Raw genomic sequence first — 21,656 nt, 5'->3', positions numbered from 1 at the left:
CTACTGGTGCTCGGATAACACAGTCAGGGCAGCGCGGTCAACTGTAGCGAACAACATTAGCTACTTGTCACCCCTCACTTAGTGTAAATCGCGGTACCCAACCCCTGGTCCGGGGACCAGTGCGGGTTAGTAGGTTATTTGGTACTGCAAAAAAATGTACTTCAGTTTAGTTTAAGAGTATAAACTTGTCTCTTATTTACAATCATAATATTATTAGCAAAAATAACAATGTATATTTTATTTTAATTCCACTCCTGGTTGAATATTAAACACCATTTAATACAATGTACACACAACAGACGCTCCCTGCTCCATCAGGTTGATGTCGTCCTTGGACTGGAAATGGCAGACGGCCCCTGGTTTAAAGAGGGAGACACTCCAGTACAGTAGATCATAGCTCGTCTGCATGAAATATCAATTCACGACAGTGGTGTGATAGAGGGCTGTAGGTTGCCGCGCCTTGCATTCAGGTTACACTTTGGTGCACAGTAATGTGCTGCCGCCCCCTACCTGTAACTCTACCATTAACTCTTTGGCCTGCTGCACACTGTGATATTCTTACGAGCTCGCTGCGCCAGAACTCATTCAGTGTGAATGTCAGCAGTTCAGCGAGGTCGCAGCCGCGTAAGACGATATTTTAATTCCCTCACATTTATATAGTTCTTTTGACAGAATTCTTTTCACAGCCAGTGACCTTCTATAGAAGCGCAGAAGCTTAGGAGTAGACCAACCAGAGCAGGCTGATGAATTGTTAATGACCAACTCTATTGTGACTTGAACCGGGGACGGCGTCGGTGGGTTGTGGATCATTTTCTGAGCAGAAAAATTACTGGTGTTCGCTCAGAAGGAAATCTTTTCTTTTTTTTAACACAACCAAAGGAAATGTCTTCAAATACTGTTGTTCATAAAATGGCTAAAAATCTTAGGAAATTTAATGTCAGCGGAAATGAGTCTGGAAAACTAATCATTAATGAACTGAGAGGGAAAAAAGCCGCTGATCGTGTTTTGGGGATTTCTTGGATTCTCTGCCTGTGACACCAGACTTTGGAGAAAAGAAGTGCTTTGACTCTCAGTGTAACGTGCAGCTCCCTGGTTACCTGTCAGGAGCAGCTGGTTTGTCACTGCCTTAAGGTCCTGGCTGTCTCAGCCACCTGTGCCTGCACCCAACACACAAAAGGTTCCATTTCACAGGCACTAACAGAGAGTGCAGACGGAGGACTTCCTCTCTGAGCTTCTTTGTTGCTGATGTACTTTTAACATGTTTACTGTTGTTCATGTGAAGTGTCCTCTGGCTCTTTGGTGCTTTAACAAATTAGAATGCGTTTAAGGTGGAATATTTAGATGCTCAGGTGACATTTCGGACACGTGATGTTATTATTTTGTGTCCGAAACAAAGTTACAGAAGAAAAATAATCATTCATGTTTTAAAGCGGTCGTCTTAGTAACGACCTTGTTGTGTCACTGTCAGTTGTTAGTTACAGTTTGACCATCACTGCTGTCATTTGTCAAAATGAATGTTACCCGACGACATTGTTTGTTTCAAATGTCCAGACTGTAGTGTGAGCACTAATGTAAAAGATTTAAAAAAAAAAGCAGAAGTTACTGAATGCACCCTGTAAAAGAGTCATGTTTTCAGCCCTGTGGAGCGGTCCCCTGACAGCTGCTCTATATGTCTTTGTGTGCATGAGAGAGAGAGAGACGAAAACAAGTCCAAGTTTCTGTTAGCTCCTCATTTGCCTCCAGCTCCCATCGCTGCCTGCAATCATTTGTTAAACAAATATGTTACAGGCCAACCAGCTTTTCTGCTGGTGTCCTACAGTCGTCTCTGTCTCTGTCTGTGTTTAACTAGCTTGTGTGCTGTTGGGTGTATTTTTGTTGACCAGTATTACTACTTAGGTGTGATTTCGTCCTGACTTCATGTCACAGATATTTGGTCGCTGCTGTGGCGTGTGTTTATACACATTCCTAATCAATTTTGTTTTTAGGAATTTAAAAATCTGTTACTGTCGGAGGTAAAATGGAAACTTCATCAACCCCCATGTTTGAGTTGAATAAAGTACCTTTAGAACATGTGAAATCATTTGACCATTTACATAGTTGAGGTTGTACTGTGGATGTTGGGACTACCATGTCTTTATACCTAAACCAGTATGCAAAGTATGTCCATCATCATTCATATGGTATTATCTCAAACTGTCACATTAGACTAAACTCAAAATCATACATTTATTCATTATTCTAGCACCTCTGTTGAATATTTCTTAAGTGAAAGAACTTGAAAACATGACAAATCACTGACATCATTGAAAAAAAAAGTTTCTCGGCTAGTTTCTCACCAAATTGTTATATTTACTTCCACTTTTTTTGTGTCATTTTGTCACGCTGGTATCACCTCGTCTGGTTTTTACCTGACTCTTCTCTACTGTGCCGGTCCTGCATCTAGGCCATGTAGTCAGTCTGTTTTATTGAAGCTGAGTGCGGTAGCAGAAAGACAGCAGTAGATTCAGGCCAGTGCTTTATTTAAAGACTGTAATGTGGGCAGCAGCTATCCTTGGGGGCTTTAAGGCTTCACAGCACCGTGCTCACGGAGGTGATGAGAACTCTTCGAACACTTCGAACACCTTAGGCCTATTCTCTCCCCTAACGTTGTCCGTGCTGCATTTTGCAAGTGGACAATGAGTGATGGTTCCTTCAAACCGTCACAACCTCAAAAAGTCACAACTATACTGTGATGATAGTGATTAGATAAGACATGTCTGCAGAAAGCTGAATAAAGCTGTAAAGCAGTGGTTCTCAAACTGTGGTACGTGTACCACCGGTGGTACACAAGCGCTATCTAGTGGTACGCGGGGAAAATTCATATTTTCACATTTACATTTTCAATTGAATAAATCTGAAACATGGGGAAGCTAACAGGGAAGGCCTCTGCTGCTGTATTCTAATGTTGGTAATCAGAGAGCTCAACGTTTTCTCAGGTGGTGCAGAGTAGAAAAAGTTGGAGAACCTGCTGTAAAGTATAGCTTTATGAAAGGTCATGTTTGTACTCTCGTCATGACCTTTGTTTTTCGTCGTTGTCTACACAGTGAGCAGGATGTGTTCACTGACACCTGGATATCTGAGACGCACAATCACCACAATTTTACCACCAGCTGGTGACCTTTGGTGGTCACTCCTCTAACTGAAGAACACAGAACAATGAAGAAAAACAACAAAAAGGCAGAAATCAGTGACATGTTTTGAAAATATAACGGTCGACGTCATACAAACTCGGCCTTGTCGTCCCAAACTGTGACGCACCAAAACACAACAAGGTCAACATTATGAATAAAATAGGAAAGATTTGCCAAGTAATACCACAGACCATAATTTGCCTTAGCATAGTAATGCACACACATTTAAATAAAAGGCAAAACAGCAGGTGAGCCTTTAAATAAACTCACTATGTCGTTCCTTTAGTGTAGAATTTCAGTCTTCACTCTCTTAACATAACACAAACAAAAAAATACTTAAGAAAAAATGTTATGCTTTAAATAATTGCTATAATTTGCGGCAGATAGATAGCCTGGCAAGTCAAGCACTGACTTCAGTATAAGTCAGTATTTATTAGAAGATTGAAACAGGTATTTTTCTAAATATTTTTTTCATAACCTGCATCCAAAGAAAAGGTATGTCAAGTGTTTTTTAAGATTGTTGTATGTCTCTAAATATTGTTTTCCTGTGAACAACAGAGCTACATTTCTACGAACCTGCATCCAGAGGACAAATAAATAAATAATAAATAAAAAGTGCACAAGGAAAAGTACACACGCATTAACACCGTTCATTAATATTCAGACATGGCAAACGTTCAGGGTGAATTATTTGTCTGGCTGTGATGTCTCGACAGTAAATTAACGGATAACAAGGCGACACACTCTGCCGTGTCCCTCTCCCTCCAACAACTGTGAGGAACATCCCTGAGATGATAAGGCTGAGCAAACAGGGTCTGTCAAGATGAAGATCAGGCTCTAACGTTGGTGAAAAAGAAATGGATGTTTGTTATGCACTTCTGTAGTTGACTTTGGTTTTTGTTTGAATGTCAAGGTACTGGAAATAAACACAACAACATCAATAAGATTCAGATGGAGACGTGAGAAGGAGACTCTTCAGAGTGTCTGTCAGAGTTCGTCTTTCTTGCGCCATTGCAGTGGTTTCTTAGTGATCGAATGTACAGTTGAATAAAGAATAAATGACTGCAGTCATTGAAGTGTTTAAACCCAGCTGGTTTGGCACAAGCTGCAGGGAGAAGAGTTGGACATGAAAACTGTGCCACAACTCAACCCACTTCAGTTAATTAAGCTAGTGAACCCGAACCTACAATGAAACAATTAAATATGCTTCCACTAGGTGGCAACAGATAAAAACTAAGATAGAAACTTGCTGTGAAACATCGTCATGATAATCTTTCCTCAATTCCTGTGTGTATAAAAATGGTGTGTTCAACTAAATGGGCTCTGGTTTCAGTTATTTCTTAGCAACTTGAAACTAGAAGATCTAAACCCATGACATGACATTTGACTATAAACACTGCCTGGAGGTGATGGTTGGTGAAACTACAGAGCAGACGTGAGAAAGCGTTTTCAAATATTGTCCTGTCTTTTTTGGGAGTTTCCTTGTTGACGTTCATTCGATCCTGGCGAAAACAAGAGTGAAACCAACTGAAAGTCTGTTTTCCAGTGTTCAAAGACTCACCTGAGTCTTTCTTTATTCATCTAATATCTTCCACCTACCTTTCACCTCATCAAACGGTCTCTGCCTGTGGCACTGATTGGTAATTAGAGCTGCCGGACAGGAAGCAGCAACCTTTGCTGTTGTGCCGTTCTGTGGTGACGTGCAGTCGCGTGGTGTGCAGTGTTGATTGGTGATTTACATGAAAACTCTTTGAGGAAATGAGGGGACTGGCATTTGATCCTCACTAATGGCTTGTCCCAGTGTGTCCTCGCAGTGGATGCCGTGGAGATGTTATTGGACCAGGCTGAGGGACTACTGAATTTCAATCAAAGAGAGGAATTCTTCCAGCCGTTTTATGAAAATATAGTTTAACCACCAAAAAAAAAAAAAAAAAAAAAAGTGAATATCCCTGAGACCAGAACAGTGATGTAGTTTGGAGTCCACAGCCTGGAGTATGAAAGTGATCATGGTTCCTCTGTCAGTATAATTATAGCAGCAGCTGTAATGTCACGTCAAAGTTCTGACACCTCTGCGCTTCATGACAGCGTTTCTCACTGGAGTTAATTGGTGTAGATGACCTGTCAAAGCAGCAGACCAACCAGCTGAGGGAGCCGAAGGAGCATCATCAGCCAACTATTTATAGCAGTCTCTGAATCATACGGAGCTGGGGGGCCACTACTGTCATCATCATCTCAATGGAGGGCCACATCAGTGACTGAGTGTAAGTAGGGATGACCGATATTCACTTTTTCCCAATATCCGATATTTTCTAAACACTTTTTCGGATTCCGATATCAACCGACACCGATATATGCCTGGTAATATTTATTCATTTATCTGTACAAACCACTGTATTGTGATGCTGGGCATTTAGCATACAATCCACTGATTATTAAAATAGATTAGTTAAATGAGCTGCAATGCTGCCATCTAGTGACTCTCACTTTAATAAACAGCCATTTGTCCCCAAAACTATTTTTAGAGCACACATAATTTGACGAAACCCAAGCATCGGGTTTTCATTATCGGAGGAAACCCGATAGAGATCCTTACAGATTTTATATAGTTATGCTAATATCGGCCGATATTATCGGCTATCCCTTAGAGTTAAAAACATAGTTCAGATACAGTACAAGAAGCACTAACTAATAAAACACAGTATTTCTGCTTTTCTACTTTTCATTAATAAATACAGACTTTATTAATTAAACCTTTAACTTTTCTGCTCATATTTTTACTCACACTATAACAAAAACTTGCAAAACTAGCATTTGACATCAAACATTTTGAAACTGCACTAACGTTTTTGTATACGTTGTTCTTCGATGTTTGCCCCGGAAGAACAGAAGCTGCTCAGATTATAAGACCAGCCTGTGTACAGACCAATCAGCTGTGTGCTCAGGGCTCAGTGCGGGCTTCAGTTGGTGAGAGGATTTCATTAGACCTCATCTCAGCAGCGGTTGTCGAGACATAAACAGACATAAAAAGCTATACTTTATATGGGAACATGAGCTTAAATGTTCTGCAACATGAAATCTCCTGATCGTCTGCACTAATGTTGATAAGTTAATGTCAGAAAAGATGTGATTGCGTTCCGAGGTAGTTTTGTATCTAAAAGTAATTTGCACTTGTCCTAAAAAGTCCTGCTCATTAGACAGATGATAAAACTTCTGCCACTTTATTGTTTGTTTTTTTGTTTCCAGACTAAGTTTGGCTGCGACTCTTTCACATCTGGGCTGATTCTGCCTCTCTATCCTAAAGCCAAAAAGATTTTCTGTTTATGTGCCAGAATCTGTCCCAGTGTAGCAGCACCATCTGACAGCCACGCTGTGTGCAGCCGTATTTGGGCTGAGGAAGAATACTGAGCCAAAATAAATTCAGCGGGGCCAAATATTGGTCAGAATGGTTTTGATTTTTGGTTCTGGAGAACAATAACGTGACTGTGAGCTGACTGAATTGTTGGTTGATCCCTACGACAGGAGTCTGAAGTAATGTGATTTAGATGTGATGTCATGCGTATTGCATTTGTATGGAGAAAATAAAAAAGCTCCAACAGTAATTAGACCAAAATAAAAGGCTATGACTTTATAAACCTTTAAGAAGTAGAGGATATTATGATTATTTTTAATTAGTTACTGGAGGATTATTAGTACGTTTATGTCTGTGAGTGAGTGTTTGTGTCTGTGTTTCTGTTCATGGCCTTGAGAACCACTCAGGTGTTTGGAGATAAAGAGCTGTCAAGGCTTTTATGTCATGTTGAACTTCACAACATGAAATAATAACTCTGATGATCACTGTATATCATTATTATCTCAGCATTTACAGTTGTCCTATCATGGCACAGTCTGGCCACCGTTAACGTCACATTTGAATAATATAACTCTTTTCGATACTAAACTATTTGAATTTTTTCGATTCACGTCATACCAGCCTCACAGAGAACTGGAGTGTAAGTAGGTCTACAGCCAGCAGGGGGACTGACATCATCATCACAGCCAAAATGATTGCGAGGGATTGTAGAATGACTATTTTTGTTGAGGACAAAGTTACAATTACACATAATTACTAAAACCCACGACTTCCCGTATGAAACTGGTTTTAACGCTGCATGACGGAATGTTGCAACAAGACTTCATTAGTACATCTCCATCGTGGTCGAGGACATCGTAAACCCTCGACCACCTGTATGTCCCAAGGACCTTGTTTTTTGTTTTCAGCTTATTTCTTCCTGCTGGTCTACAGCTTGCGACAATATATCTACATTAGGGATGTCGGATAATATGGGCGGACCGATATAATCACACCGATATTAGCATATTATGTAATATCTGTAAGAATTATCAGTTTTTCCTCCGATAATGAAAGCCCGGTAACGCAATGCCTCGGTTTCATAAAATGATGTGTGCCCTGAAAATAGTTTTGGGGATAAACGTCTGCATATTAAAGTGAAAGTCACTAGATGGCAGCATTGCAGCTCATTAAATTAGTCTCATACTCATACAGTGGTTTGTACAGATAAATAAATACATTTTACCAGGCCTATATCGGTATCAGTTGATATCAGAATCGGAAATGAAGTGTTTGGACAATATCTGCGTTACAGCAAAAAGTTAACACCAGACATCCCTAATCTCCATATATTATATGTACAGTATTAAGCACAGCACGGCTGGGATGTAGCTTATATTTGCTGTGTGCTTATTTTCCATGAAATATTAGAACTGAATCTAATGGTGGGTTTTTTTCATCATTGCATTTGACTGAACCACACTATATAAAAAAGTGACATTTTGCCCTAACGTGCACAAAAGTACGAGACAGTAAAGGTGGCTCTGTGAGTGGATCTGTCTGTTTGGCTTCTGGTCAAAAACAGCTGCTCCAGACGGCCGTTTGACTCACATTACATCTCATTGATTCACAGTCAGAGGCAGCAGCAGGAGCCGATTGTCCACAACATGCTATCCTACGAACCAGGCCACAGAGAGACGTCACAGCAAAGAGACGCAATATGAAAATGAGGGGGAAAATCAGCTGCCACTCTTTATCAGATCATTTTCAAAATATCATCTGCTGCCAAACTGAAAAAAAAACAAGGAAGCATGAATGAAAAATGGCACGTCTTGTTTCAGTGGCGGTGGTGCGGATGACAAAGATTTACGATTCATCACATTCGATGTGCACAGAAATATCATTCTGTATGCTTGGGAGGCCATGGCTCATTTCCCTCTTGCAAATGGAAGCTGCAAGTGAAAAGAGGGAGGGCAAGTGCTACTGGCAGGCTGACAGTGCTGTGTGGAAAATGTTATGTGACTGGTGCTGAGGCTCGCACAGTCCCCCAGTGTGCTCCACAGAAGGGAAGGTGGTAGTGAGCCAGAGAATGGGGGGTCGGCCTGGGGATTTCCTTTTCAGGAAAGTTTAGGCATCAAAGTTTAAACCTCTCCAAATTTATACCCCGCTGACTCCTGACACAACAGGGAGGTGTCTGATTGTTGGGGGGAGGGGCCTCCATCAATCATCATCATCAGGTGTACATCCTTAATTTCCCAAAGGAAACTCCAAAAGGGATCTATCTATCTATCTATCTATCTATCATCATGTCAGTTTGAATAGTACCCCATTATAAAATCAGAGGCACAGATAGAAGTGAGGAGGTACTTGTCAGCAGTTAAAGTCCAAGAACTGAGGTAGTCCTGAAAGTTACATAAGCTCCAGATATAAATACACATTTTTGTCACTGTTAAAGAGGGGCTGGCCGTGAGTGGGGATAGAATTGGAGCACCCTGTTCCTTTTATGCCCAGCGAGTTATAGCGTGTGATCTCCAGCAGAGAACCTACTTCAGCATGGTGCATACTGTAGGGACATGTGCTGCAGTAACCTTAAAGTCAAGATGAAAAAAGGAAACACAGAAGACCTGTTGGAGTTAATGCACATATTCATGACATTCAAAAACAACATGCTTATCATTTATTTCATATACTGTTCTCAGTACCAAAATGGTCCAAAAATTGCCACAAACAAAAAGCGTACACTTTGAGGTTGGTCTGTCAGGTTATGTTTGTTAAAGGTTTGGTTAAACCCTACAGGTCACAAGTGGTCACCTGTGCTGGTTTTTTTCCAGGAAGTGGCTGTTTTCCAGGATGTCCAATGGGCTGTTAGTAAATGATATGCAAAGCATCATTCTCATGCTCACAGACAGGAGTCCTGCAGTTGCTGCTGAGGCTACCAGATGCTTATTTCTTGTAGCATGTGTAAGCTAACTTTTGTTTAGTCATTCATCTTCTATTGTTATTGTTTCTCAGGGTGATGGTGGGAGCTGAAGTAGTCATGTCACCAGTCCATCAGGATCATGTACACAAAAAAAAAAAACACGGTCAAACCTTTTGTCTTTAAATTGGGGATGTCCGAAAATATTGGCCCGATATTAGGATATTACGTAATATCTCCAAAGATCGCTATCGGTTTTTCCTCCAATAATGAGAACCTGATAACGCAACTCCTGGTGAAAGCCAGGCGTTGCGTTTTGGGGATAAACGGCTGTATATTAAAGTGAAAGTCACTAGATGGCAGCATTGGCAGCTCATGTAATTAATCTCATAATCATACAGTGTACAGATAAATAAATATTACTAGGCCTATATCGTTATCGATATCCAAAATCGTTTGGACAATATCGGTATATCGGATATCGGCACAAAGTTAATATTGAACATCCTTACTTTAAATCTTAAATTACTAATTAAAGCATTTATTGAAAAAAACATTAAAAAATATTTATTTTTATTTATCTTAAATTTTTTCCAGGGCAAAAGATAATTATTTTTGAAATCTTTTTTCTGGCCACATTAGTAAAATTATTTGACAAAATGAATAGAGTTTCCAAAATAACATGGACCTCATTATTACTGAATACTAAAATGTTTGTACTGATCACTGATCCACACCGAAGGGAACATTTATTAGTTATTCTGGGTCAGAGCAGACGTGGTAGTCGTTTGTCTGCTGGTGCCTTACTTTGCTGAGTCTTTGGCCTAGTCTTTGACCTAGTTGACATAGCAGTGGTTTACTGTGTTATTGTAATCATTGTGAGTAAAATAACACAGTCGTCTATTTGGCAATGAGAACGTTCACAGAATATTTACTTCATTTCAGTAATGGCTGTTAAAGTAAGAAGGAGCAGCAAACACCTTTCACGCTCTCTGGTGTTTCCAGTAAAGGTGTAGCTTTGCCCAAAAGGAATGCTAATTGTATGTGCCATTATGAATGTATGCATATTAAATAACATAAAAACTCAAAGACTCAGCATATGTTACAGCTACAGTGCAGAGGGATGGTGTCTTTAGATGTTACTGTAATTAACTGGACATTCCAAGCTGGACATCAACAGCCAAACAGCATGTCCCAGACTTTCACAGCTGCAGTGTTCCTTGTCCTTGCAACCTGGCCAGACTGCTGTCTTCCAGCGGCCTGTAATGAATGTGTTTCCTAACTCCATTTTTGGCTGTCCGTGTATGGAGAAATGTTCAGAGACCTCAGACCATGACCACCTGAAATGGACAAAAGCGATCGCTAGTATACAAAGCACATGGATTCTTCTGTCACTCTACTTAAACAGACTGACTCCATACTCAAATCTACATTTTAATTTTATAGGAAATAAACACGTCACAGAAACAAGTACATCAATAGGAAACATGGGTGTGACAGAGGACAGAGAAGTCATGGCGGCATCTTTGGATGAGGTGGTGGAGACGAAATCCAGGATCCCTCATGTTGACTCAACATTTCAACATTCTGACACTGGAGGATTTGGACAAGCTGCTCTTCTTGCTGTTGGATTCTATAAAACCCTCCCAGGGCAGTGGAGGCCTGGTGCTTAAGGAAGGTGTCTTATATGAAGAGGATGTCATTACTTTTCAGTAAACTTGTCCAATATGTCACTTCCTCTTTCTGCACTTTTGACATGCAATTGTATTAAGGGTGGGAGAAATGCTTTCACAGAATGCTTGTCCCGCCTCTAAACTTACATAAGAGATTACTAGTATTTTTAGGCCTGGTGGTGAAACTGCAGCCTCAGTACTCATTAGTTTTGAGTAAATTCCCTTTTTGATGGTTTTTATACCTTATGTCAAGGTTGTACTGGCCAAATACAAAACTGACATTTTTGGCATTTGCAAAACAGATTGGACTTTCAATCCTAAATGGTTGACTTCTTGTACCTCCAAAACAAAAGTCCAAGTTTGTGCTGAGATATAAAAACACAACTGAACTACTTCTCTTTTTCAGCTTTACACAAAGCAAATATGTGTGTAAAGAAATATATATATATGTATTTGCACAGTTAGCACTCTAAAAGTTTAAGTGAAATAAAAGGTCATTAATAGAGCTGTCAAAGTAATACATTCATTGCATTTAATAATAAGTGAAATTTTAATCAGATTAAAAAATGTATATTATAGTTTTTTCAATTATTCCACCGTCTATCGTTCTATTTTTGCTCTGATGCTAAGGGTGTGAAATGACAACATTTTTGTTAGTTGTAATCACAATTAATCATGATTATTCAAGATTAATCAACACTACCAATTATGTATTTTGCCAGAATACAACAAATAACAACAGGTAAATGTATACGTTTTTATTTGTGACTAATTCAAATGATATAATCTTTATTATTATTATCATTAAATAATAGAAATATATGCAAAACCATATCATTCAGATCTTCGGCTGATGAGGAGGTTAAATGGAGAGCCAGGTAATGAACTCCATCATTTGAAATAGTCACATTAATTATTGCTGTTATCACTAATTAATATTAATATACACAAGTTGGTTTTTTTAAATTTAGGAACATGGATTTATCTGGACTAATGACGATTAATCGCGCTCATCTACGGTTCATACAGATTATTCGGATTATATATCGTTTATCGTCTTAAATGTTCCGTGGTTACAGTCAAAGTTTGCATGTGGCTTTCTGCCTTTATCAGTGCATTATGCGAGACAGCAGAGACCGTTGTCTCCCGCTGGTGCCACGGGCTAATGTGCAGCCGACTGGCGCTCAAGTTTATAAAGCAACGAGCCACAAACACGTCAGCTCTAAACCTGCTCTCTATGTATCCTGGTTTCAAACGACGTTTGAAACGAAGTCTCGAGTGTTCGTGTTGGCAAGAGCCAGCTCCACACGCCGCTCAGGTACGAGCAGCCAATGGGAGCGCAGGAGGGGAGTCGCTGCGCAGCAGAGAGGCGGTGCGCCCGGACGCACACAGAGCACACCTTCAGATGGAGATGAAGTAGCAGCAGCAGCAGCAGCAGCAGTCGACCGACAGAGAAGCTACAGCCCCGTACTGCGGATCTGAAGGTTTGCTTCGGTGGGGAGGCAGACAGGTGACAGAGCAAACCGAGCCGGACTGGTCCGCTGGAGATTCCTGCGTCTGACTCTTCTATCCTCCCTAAGACTCACTCAGATTTCCCAAATACATGCATTTCTGTACTACATGCCCTCAAATTTGATCGGTTAAGCCCAGTGCACCAAAATGGAAAATGCGCACACTAAATCAGCAGCTGAAGTTTTACACCACTTCGGTGTGAACGAGAACACCGGGCTGACCCAGGAGCAGGTCAAAGTCGGGTTGGAACGATATGGACCGAACGGTGAGTACTTGAATGTTACGTTTTTATTTATTTTTTTAGCTCTGAGTTGCCGTGTGTTTGTGGCTGTGACGACTCGTGTGTCAGGAAATGCACCCACCGCTCTGATCACTGACGGTCCGTGCGCGCAAAACATGCGCGTAAACCCCTGTGGCGCGCAGTCAGTGGAAATGTAAGCTGCATATTCATTGATGCACATGCTGGTGTGGAAACCATTCAGAGCGCAAGGCACGAGTTAAACCAGCTAAAAGACACACACGGACACACACATGTGCTACACTGACGGGCTGATAGATACACGCTGATTAGTTAAGTTCATTTTTTTTTTTATCAGAGTTTTCCAGATGTCACTCCGGGGAGAATTTCTGATCTAAAACACCCCTGTGGTACTCCCTAGACAAGTATTTACACAGGATGTGTGTGTGTGCGTGTGCGTGTGTGTATAAGACATCCCTTGCCTGTCAGGGACCAGGAAGTGCAGGGCAGGCAGGAACACAGGCTGCTGTTGGAATAGAAGATGAGTTGATGTAGATGATAAAGAAAGATCCTGAGCAACCTGTTTTTGTATTTCTTTCTTTCTTTCTTTTTTTTTGACTTTCAACACGTACCAGTATCCAGAAGGCTGGTACTTTTTAGTTCAAGTTACATGATGACAGAGGGAAGTGAACATGTAGAGGAACTTGTGTTGGACCAGGCAGCAGCAACAATGATCAAAGGGCCGCTGACCTTTGTTGTCAAAACAGGAAGAGAGCAGATAACTGTGTTGGTCAGGTGTGTTCCAGGTTCATGTTACATTTTTAAGAAGCGTGACCTGCTCTCAGAGACGTCCTCTTCACTACACCTAGCTGCTGTTATTTGTTTTTTCTTTTTGTGTTAATCTTGGTCACGGACTTCAGCACGCCGTCCTCTGTCTCCTGGCCTGTCATTTGCATGTGTGGCCAAGCTGTCTGTGCAGTAGAGCGCCACATTGTGCCAGTCATACAGTACATGTTTTGTTGCAGCCAGCCACCCTACCCAGGGGCTTGTGATGACTTCATGGAAAAAAAGCAACGTCTCACCACAGATAACATCTCTTTTGCTCTTAGCTGCGAACTTCCTGTCTCATACAAGTGTGTTACAGAGAATGAAAAATGGCTGAGGGAATGCCTTATTTTCCTCCTCAGGAAGTACTAAATACAGGTTGACCACTCTTTTTAACCAATGTCCCCCCCCCCCGGCACCACACATACACACACACACACCTCTCGTCCATCGTGCTCCCAAACCTAACAGTTTGTAGTTTGTCAGGTCACTGCTGAGTGATTCGCGGCTGCTAAGAAGTTCCGTCCCCTTTGCACACAGACCACAGACTCCGTTGTCGTTGACTGCAGAAACCCTCAGAGTTTTTTTTTGGTCCAGGTTGCTGCTGGTGTGATCATATACTGTAGCATATTCTCTTTTGCTGTAATGCATAGCATGAACTGATTATCAGTGAGATCATGACTGAAAAATAAACATATCTACAAAGTCTCCACTTCACATCAAAGCTGAGCGTCTCTTTTTTTCCCTCCTACTCATTTAAAAAAAGCAGATAACGTTGTTCTGTACTTTTGATCTTTAAAAAACGATGCCTCCAGTACCAGCAACACAGGCACACACACACACACAAATACACATAAACAAATAGTCTGAATCAACCTCCATGTTTCACACAGCATAATAAAACTGTGACCAGCTGAGAGTTAACCATCACTTAACCTTTTTTTTATAAAACTAGCAACAAGCCAGAAATGGCCCTTAATACGTAACAAACAATAGTTTAAAACACACACACACACACACACACACTTGTTACTGTAAGGGATCTTTTGCAGACTATGGTTAAGTTACGTGTCTTCATGACCCAATTTTCAAAGTGCCGTTAGTTCCCACACAGATAAGCAGCAAACACTGATGTTTTCTTCTGGAAATGTCAGTCATTGAAAAAAAAAAAAAGATCTCAATAAAATACTTTATCTCAATAACTGATTAACTGTAACTTTAAAAAAAAAAAAAAGATTCTAAATAGTCACTTGACACTCCCCTGCAGGACAGGAGCACATAATTGCGCAACATATTCAGGTTGAACAACCTAACAATGCATGTCAGTGCACCATGTTGTTACAGACTACAGACAGGCTGTAGTGGAGCAGCAGTCAGTTCTGTCAACAGCAGTGTCAACAGCAGTGTCAACAGCAGTGTCAGCATCTGGTGGTAACAAGACAAACACGTCTACCTTTTCATTCACTGGCACACTGCTGCCTTATCTGCACTCCAGATTCTGGACTTCGTTGACACGTTTTTTGTGTCCTATTCACCTTGAAACCTTTTCGCCGTCCTCACAAAACCTCTTTTGGTTTCGGTGCACTACTCATTTGTAAAGATTAAAATGACAATTTCCTGTAGTGCGATCTCACTCGCAGAGTTTTTTTTTTCTTCTTTTCTTCCTGTTCTGCAACTTAACATGAAAGTTGACTGAATTGACTGGCCTCTCTCACTTGAGAGCTGTTTCCTGCTCCTCCTTTTTCACTGACACACATTTGTGATGCTTTAATGCAGTTACACAACGTGATAGGTAGCTGTCTGCTTCCAGTGAAAAGCATTCGATCGAGGACAGCGGTGCCTGTACAGTACGTAGGCTGAGAGAGTTGAGCTGTACAACAGTCGCCCGAGTCACTTCCCTGTTTTGCGGTGCCTTTACTGGAGCTGTGATCCTGTTCAAGCCTGTCACTTCTCTACCACCTCTTCATCTGTCAGTAGCTGTCAAGCTGTTATGTTGACATGATGCTGAGTCACTGGGGCCTTCTGTGCTGCTGCTGCTGCTGCTGCAGTTGTTTTGTAGCTGGGATGCTCTTGCTTGTCATGGATGCCTCACTGAGGACATGTACAGTCTACAAAAAAAGTGTAAGAAAGTGAGACATACATCAATAGAGAACACATTCTGAGAGTACTTGACTGCATAATGCAAGTGAACAAATGGTACATTTTAAAATAAAGTATTGAATATTTGTGAATATTAGTGAATATTTAAACTAAATGCACTGGTCTACTGTGTAAGTCATGTGCATTTGTAAAAGGTTATTGTTTAAAACATCAATCCGCTTAGTTGGTCTAAATAAAATATTCACAAGGAGTACATACAATTTAGATTTAAAGTCTAGATTTTGTTTGTTTTTTAATCTAAGAATTGTAACTAGCAACAGCCACATTTGAGCTAACACTTAATCACAGACTTGCCATGTGGGTGGATGCTAAGAATAGGCTTAGAAAAGTTTTTAATATGTGAGTCAGGTTTTAAAGGTTTAGAAAGTTCACACTGAATTCTAACCTCAATTTAGAGGAACAACATACTCAATGGTGGTCATATATGCCATGTGTATACATATATATTTATGTCAAAGTTCCATTTGGATATATTTTTTAATTTTTTGACATGCCCCAAATCTTCTCCAGGCTTTAATGGGAACTCCTCGTCATTTGAATGCATTTCTACCCTCTACTGGAGCTCCTTTCATCTGTTTGACATTGTCTGAGAAAAATACTACAAGCATTGTCCTACTGATGAACACAGTACCATACACAGTACTTCTCTATGACTCTTTTTTTGTTATGCTTTTAACGATACATTTAAAAGCACAAATAATCCATTGTTGTCTGGAAGAACAAGTAGATCAATGGTGGTCTGGCTTACTTCACCACACAAAGACTAGACAACATTCTGTTGACCCACTAATACATGGAATATATATATATATATATATATATATAAATTTGTTGGATTTGAATTTGAACTAGAATGATCAGATCTGACTGAAACCAAACTACAGTACCTGGATGAGCCTGATAGGTGATAAGGTGTGGTCTTTTGAAGCATCAAGGTTCATCGTTGTTTTGTAAAACCTCAAGGAAGTGGACATTCTAAAAGGCTGATTTAAAGTGTGGAAAAAGTCACATACAGTTTAGGACAATCCTGCTTTTTATCAGTTAGATGTTAAAGTTTCTTCGCCAAAGCTGCTAGGGTGCTGAGTGACAATACTAGCTTGTTGATACGTTAAAAAAATGGCTCTTGGCAGAGCTGTGACTTTAAAGAGGAAGGAAGCCCAGAGCCCTGGACAGATATTAGCCCTGCTAATTATCTCATGCACGTCCTGCTCAGTGACAGGCTATTTTCCATCATGTTTTTTTTTTTTTTTCTCTCTCATTTGTGCTCACTGCCCACCATAGAGCACTGTTTGTACAGAGTGAAACCAGACGCTTTTATATCTTGTGATTTTAAGTGTTTATATAAACACAAATCTTAACGTGTATCTGTGAGCAGCAATATTTATCTTTTTCGCAAATTTACATTTCAGTATGACAATAACAAAAGTTGTGTGGCGAATTAATGAAACAGAACAAAGAAATCCACTTTTTCTGTGACTGCAGGCGGGCTGGTCGACCACCCACAGTAACACACCTTGTCTAAGATCTAAATAAAATAAATCTGAAATAAAAAAAACCAAATCAAATAAAACTAGAATGATAGATGGTTGTGGAGATAAAGGTTTGTGAGAAACTAATGCCTCAGTTTTAAATTGAATCAGGTGGATGTATCCAAAGCTCCAGTGAGCTCCTACAGGGGTCAGAGGTCATTCTGATGTTGTGAGGGTGTGATCCTGGAGTTGCTGTCACACAGTGAAGCACCGGTACTGCACCTCCATTCACATAGTCTCACCATATTGTACCTGTTCGTTAGGAGACGTGTTACACACTTGCTGTCACTCAGTGCAGCCTGGGAAGGCCCTTAAAAGGCCGCGTTTACTTTGATTGTTCAGCGTTTCAGTGTTTGATGTCTGGGTGTTTGTAGTCTTGCTGATTGCATAACAGTTATTCTTAGTAAATTTTGACTTGACTTCATGAAACGCTTGTTTTCATGGAGGCTTCGTGATCCAAGTTGCCATGGTAACTGCTGAACTCTTGTCACGTTTTTTTTTTTTTTTTAGTTTCAGGAGACGGTCTAAACTCCAGCTTTTTGATCTGTGCCTCGCCACACTCGGCTGTGATGTTTGCGTGAATCCTCCTGATCGGGATCGTAGTTTGCTAATGGGCTCTGTCAGGCAGAACATAGTAAAAGTGCTGGCAGTGAAAGCTCCTTTAATCAGAGCGTGGTGTTCAGTGTGAATCGATGTAAGGCCAGTTTCCTGCTCTGCATCCTGAACCTCTGGACGGACAAACTGGCCTCCTGCTGTTGCTGGCAACTGTCTCCAGGAAGTGTTTCCCTCGGCCCAGCACTGCTTGCTCTGCTGCAGATTGTAAACAAGGCCTTTTATTCATTGTCTGCTGTGGCAGGGCAGGGGTGGGGAGGTATTGTGGGGACACAGTGAGTGTGTTAGGGGTGGGGAGTGCTGGTGGTTGAAGTCAGTATTTAGGAATGTGCCTGGGCAAGCCTCAAGTTGACACAGCCCAGATGACGAGGGAATCCTTGGCAGAGGGAAGCGAGGGAACCCCGTTCAACGGCTCCAAACTTTTCCTCCCCCTCTGTCTCTCTTTCTATCTGTCTGTCTCTCTGCCTTTTCGTTTGTCATGTCGTCTCATGGAGTCTGCCCTCGAGCTGCAGCGAGGCCGTCTGCCATAAAAACATTAAACTGCCAGGGAGGCAGAGTAATGGGAAAACAGGCTTATGTCAGACTGGTGGAGCATGGAAAACAGCGAAACTCACTTCTCCACATTTCTGCTGCTGATGCTGCCAAAGTGCAGCTGAAAGTCCCTTTGGAGTTCAACCGTGTCCAACCTCTGCTTTGAATCTCCTCCAGAAGACAAGTTTATTCACAGTGACTCATCAGCTGTTAGTGCACATGTAACCAGCAGACACAGGTGACCTCTGCACAGGGGTCACTCATCCCAGGGAAGATGCTGACTATGCAAAAACTAGAGTGAATGAAATGTTCGACAACAGGGCTGCAAGAATTCATTTAAAAATGATTCACTCAAAACATTATGAAGATAGTCATGGTTCCCTTGTACTACGATGGAACTGTTGACCCATATGTTGGAGTGGTGAATGATAAATTGGGATAAAATGTAAAAAAAAAATTAATTAAACAAAAATCTTTGACCCGTCCACAGTACTAATTTGGTCCTCCAAAGGGTTGTGGAACCCGTGTTGGAAAACCTCCGAATGAATCGACCAAAAATGTCATAACATCCATAACAGAACTTATATAGTACTGCCATGCTGTGCCTTTCTTTTTCTATGACAGCAAATTAAATATCCATATTTACAAAACAATTTTAAATTTACATTTTATTTAGATTTAATAAACAAAAATCAAAACAGTTAAATACAAATACCCTAATATGGAGAATGTGTCCATAATGTGTTGTTTATGTATAAACGAATGAAATCTTTAATTTACTCTGAAATGTAATGGGGTATTTTTTTGGCTAAATAAACTTCAGTTTCAAGTGACTCCCTTAAAACCTAAAATAAGATGTCTGTACGGCGGCCTGGTGTAATTTGATTGACTTTGTTGGTTTGTAATAGGAGGCTGTGTGAGCTAATGTCACAGGCCGACCTCTTTCCAGCCGGCCCCTCTCTCCACAGGATCCTGTTCGATTCTTGTGCAGCCCAGTCTGGCCAAAACATCCAGGTTTCCACTGCTCAGCGGAGAACACTGCTGTCATTTAGGGTTACTGCCCGCTGCCACCTAAAAATAGCTCCTTTTTCCCCCTTATTATTTTGTAATGCAGCTAGCAGTTTCATTTCTTTGATGGTCCCTTTTGCCCTCAATTATAGGCCTTTTTTTTAAGGAGTTGAAGAAAAAAAAATATCGGTTGGTGAGACAATGTTCTGGGGTGTTGGAAACATACTTTTCTACATAACAACTACTAAAACAAAAATGGTGTTCTGACCGTCACGCTCTTTCAGTGTAAGACGTGATCACCTGACTCAGCGATGTAGTGACCGATCTACTCTGTGTTGCATAGTGACAACAGTAGACAACATATAGTTTTTTTTTTATCGTAATTACTGACATGGTCCAGTTAAATTTTGCCATTTTCATTTTCCATTTCACCTTAAGATCAAAATCCCGGTTAGGGGCAGTTGGCGCCTTCCAGTGGACTCACCACCCGCAGGAAGGATCAGGGGGTTGGTACGGTGCAGTGTGATTTGGGTGGTGGTCATGGAGACCGCTGCCCCTGCGACCCGGTAACGGATAAGCGGCTGAAAATGGATGAATGGATACTACTTGTAGTAGTACTTCATTGGTGTTTTCAAGGAATGCTTTTGGTAAACAGAGTTCAAATAAATATTTTCATGTTAACTGATAGCATGTCTGAGCTCATGAAAAATCCGGTTTTCATGACGATGCAAGAGAAGCTGTGATGATTGGGTTGTTACTTTAAGTTAAAAAACTCCAAGACATCCGCAACACTGTATCACTGCTGCTCCACTGTACCTCCATCATGGATGTTGTTGTCCAGCAACAGATGATGTCCACTAGGGGTTTGACGTCTATGAAATTCCCTGTCGGTATTCCCTGACCACAACCCACAGTATTTGGTCAGACCAGTTCCAGTTAACCTGCTATTTGAACCTTTTAGCATGCGTTAGCATGTTGCTGCTATGACCTCTCTGTACTTGGCCTTTGCTTCAGCATATTTTTTAAAATATATACAATAATATAAATTAGATAAACAAAATGAAGGTTAATTATACAGGTGTTTTTTGGAAACATTCCTTATTTCCTCGATGACAAACTCGTAGTTATAGTTTCCAGCAGCAGCGGCAGCAGCAGCAGCAGCATCAGCAGCAGCGGCAGCAGCAGCAGAGTATGGCTCAGTGTGAGAGCTGTTGTGGCTGTGCTGCTGTCTAATGCGCTGCAGTAAATTGTCATGTCTAGTCAGAGCACATTAACGTTTAAGATAAGTTGATCAAATGTATTAACTTCTGTTTGACTTTCTCTCCTCCCCCCATCCCTCTCTCTCACTCACTCTCTCTGCCCGGCCTGGCTAATTCAATTCCTGTACAACTTGGCATGGCCTGACTTCTACAGAGCTCCCAGCTGAAGAAGGTAAATATTGATTTTTTTCCAGTCAGCCTGGATCCTCTTCTTTCTGTCCTTACTCCCTGATTAAGTGTCCTACGCCAGGATCTTTTATTTTCTGTGCACTCTGGAGCAAACTTTAAGAGAGTCCACTGCAGCGTTCCACCCACTAACGCACACACGCACACACACACGCACACATACACCACTACTCTACAGCGACTTTTGTTTCACATTTTCTAATTTAAAAAATAAAATCCAATCATGCAGCACAGAGATACAGAACATCATTTACGATGTTACAAACATCTGTGCTTGTGTTTGAAGGAAAGTCTCTGTGGGAGTTGGTGGTGGAGCAGTTCGAAGACCTCCTGGTCAGGATCCTGCTGCTGGCTGCCTGTGTTTCTTTTGTAAGTATGCTCACACACAGCTAAACATTGTCCTAAAGAGGTTAAATGTGCGGTCCAGATCTGTGAGGTCTCTACTGAAGGTTCACACCTGACAAAGGTCCCCCTTAGGTGTGGACAGCTTCACCACCCACTTAACTCTTTGTCTTTCTATTCAGTCTGTGTTTTATGGAGACTGCATTGACGACGTTTCAGTCCCATACCCTTTAGTGAAGAGAGCCGACACTGACAGCTGAAGTCAATTGGAAATGCACATCCCACTGTGAGCCTGGTTTCCAGGCGAGTGGTGCCGGTCATTGAGGGTGGGGCGGGGGGAATCCTGACTGCATTTCCGTCCTTTCC

The 21,656-nt window shown here is 41.1% G+C and overlaps 1 protein-coding gene across 2 annotated transcripts in view; it reads left to right on the top strand.

Moving 5' to 3' along the window:
• Positions 1-12,424: 12,424 nt before the first annotated feature.
• Positions 12,425-21,656, top strand: part of atp2a3 (ATPase sarcoplasmic/endoplasmic reticulum Ca2+ transporting 3) — a 31,368-nt gene continuing 22,136 nt past the window's right edge. The window contains exons 1-3 of one of the 2 annotated variants that reach the window (XM_008332804.3): positions 12,425-12,865; positions 20,917-20,934; positions 21,235-21,317. In XM_008332804.3, coding sequence (XP_008331026.1) covers positions 12,748-12,865; positions 20,917-20,934; positions 21,235-21,317 — 219 coding nt within the window. In that variant the 5' untranslated portion in view covers positions 12,425-12,747. The remainder of the gene's footprint in view (positions 12,866-20,916; positions 20,935-21,234; positions 21,318-21,656) is intronic. The other variant, XM_008332803.3, reaches the window with a different exon arrangement.

Source organism: Cynoglossus semilaevis, chromosome 19 (genome assembly GCF_000523025.1).
Source record: "Cynoglossus semilaevis isolate Cse_v1.0 chromosome 19, Cse_v1.0, whole genome shotgun sequence".
NCBI classification, from domain to species: Eukaryota; Metazoa; Chordata; class Actinopteri; order Pleuronectiformes; family Cynoglossidae; genus Cynoglossus; species Cynoglossus semilaevis.
This window is presented reverse-complemented; position numbering and strand designations above follow the sequence as displayed.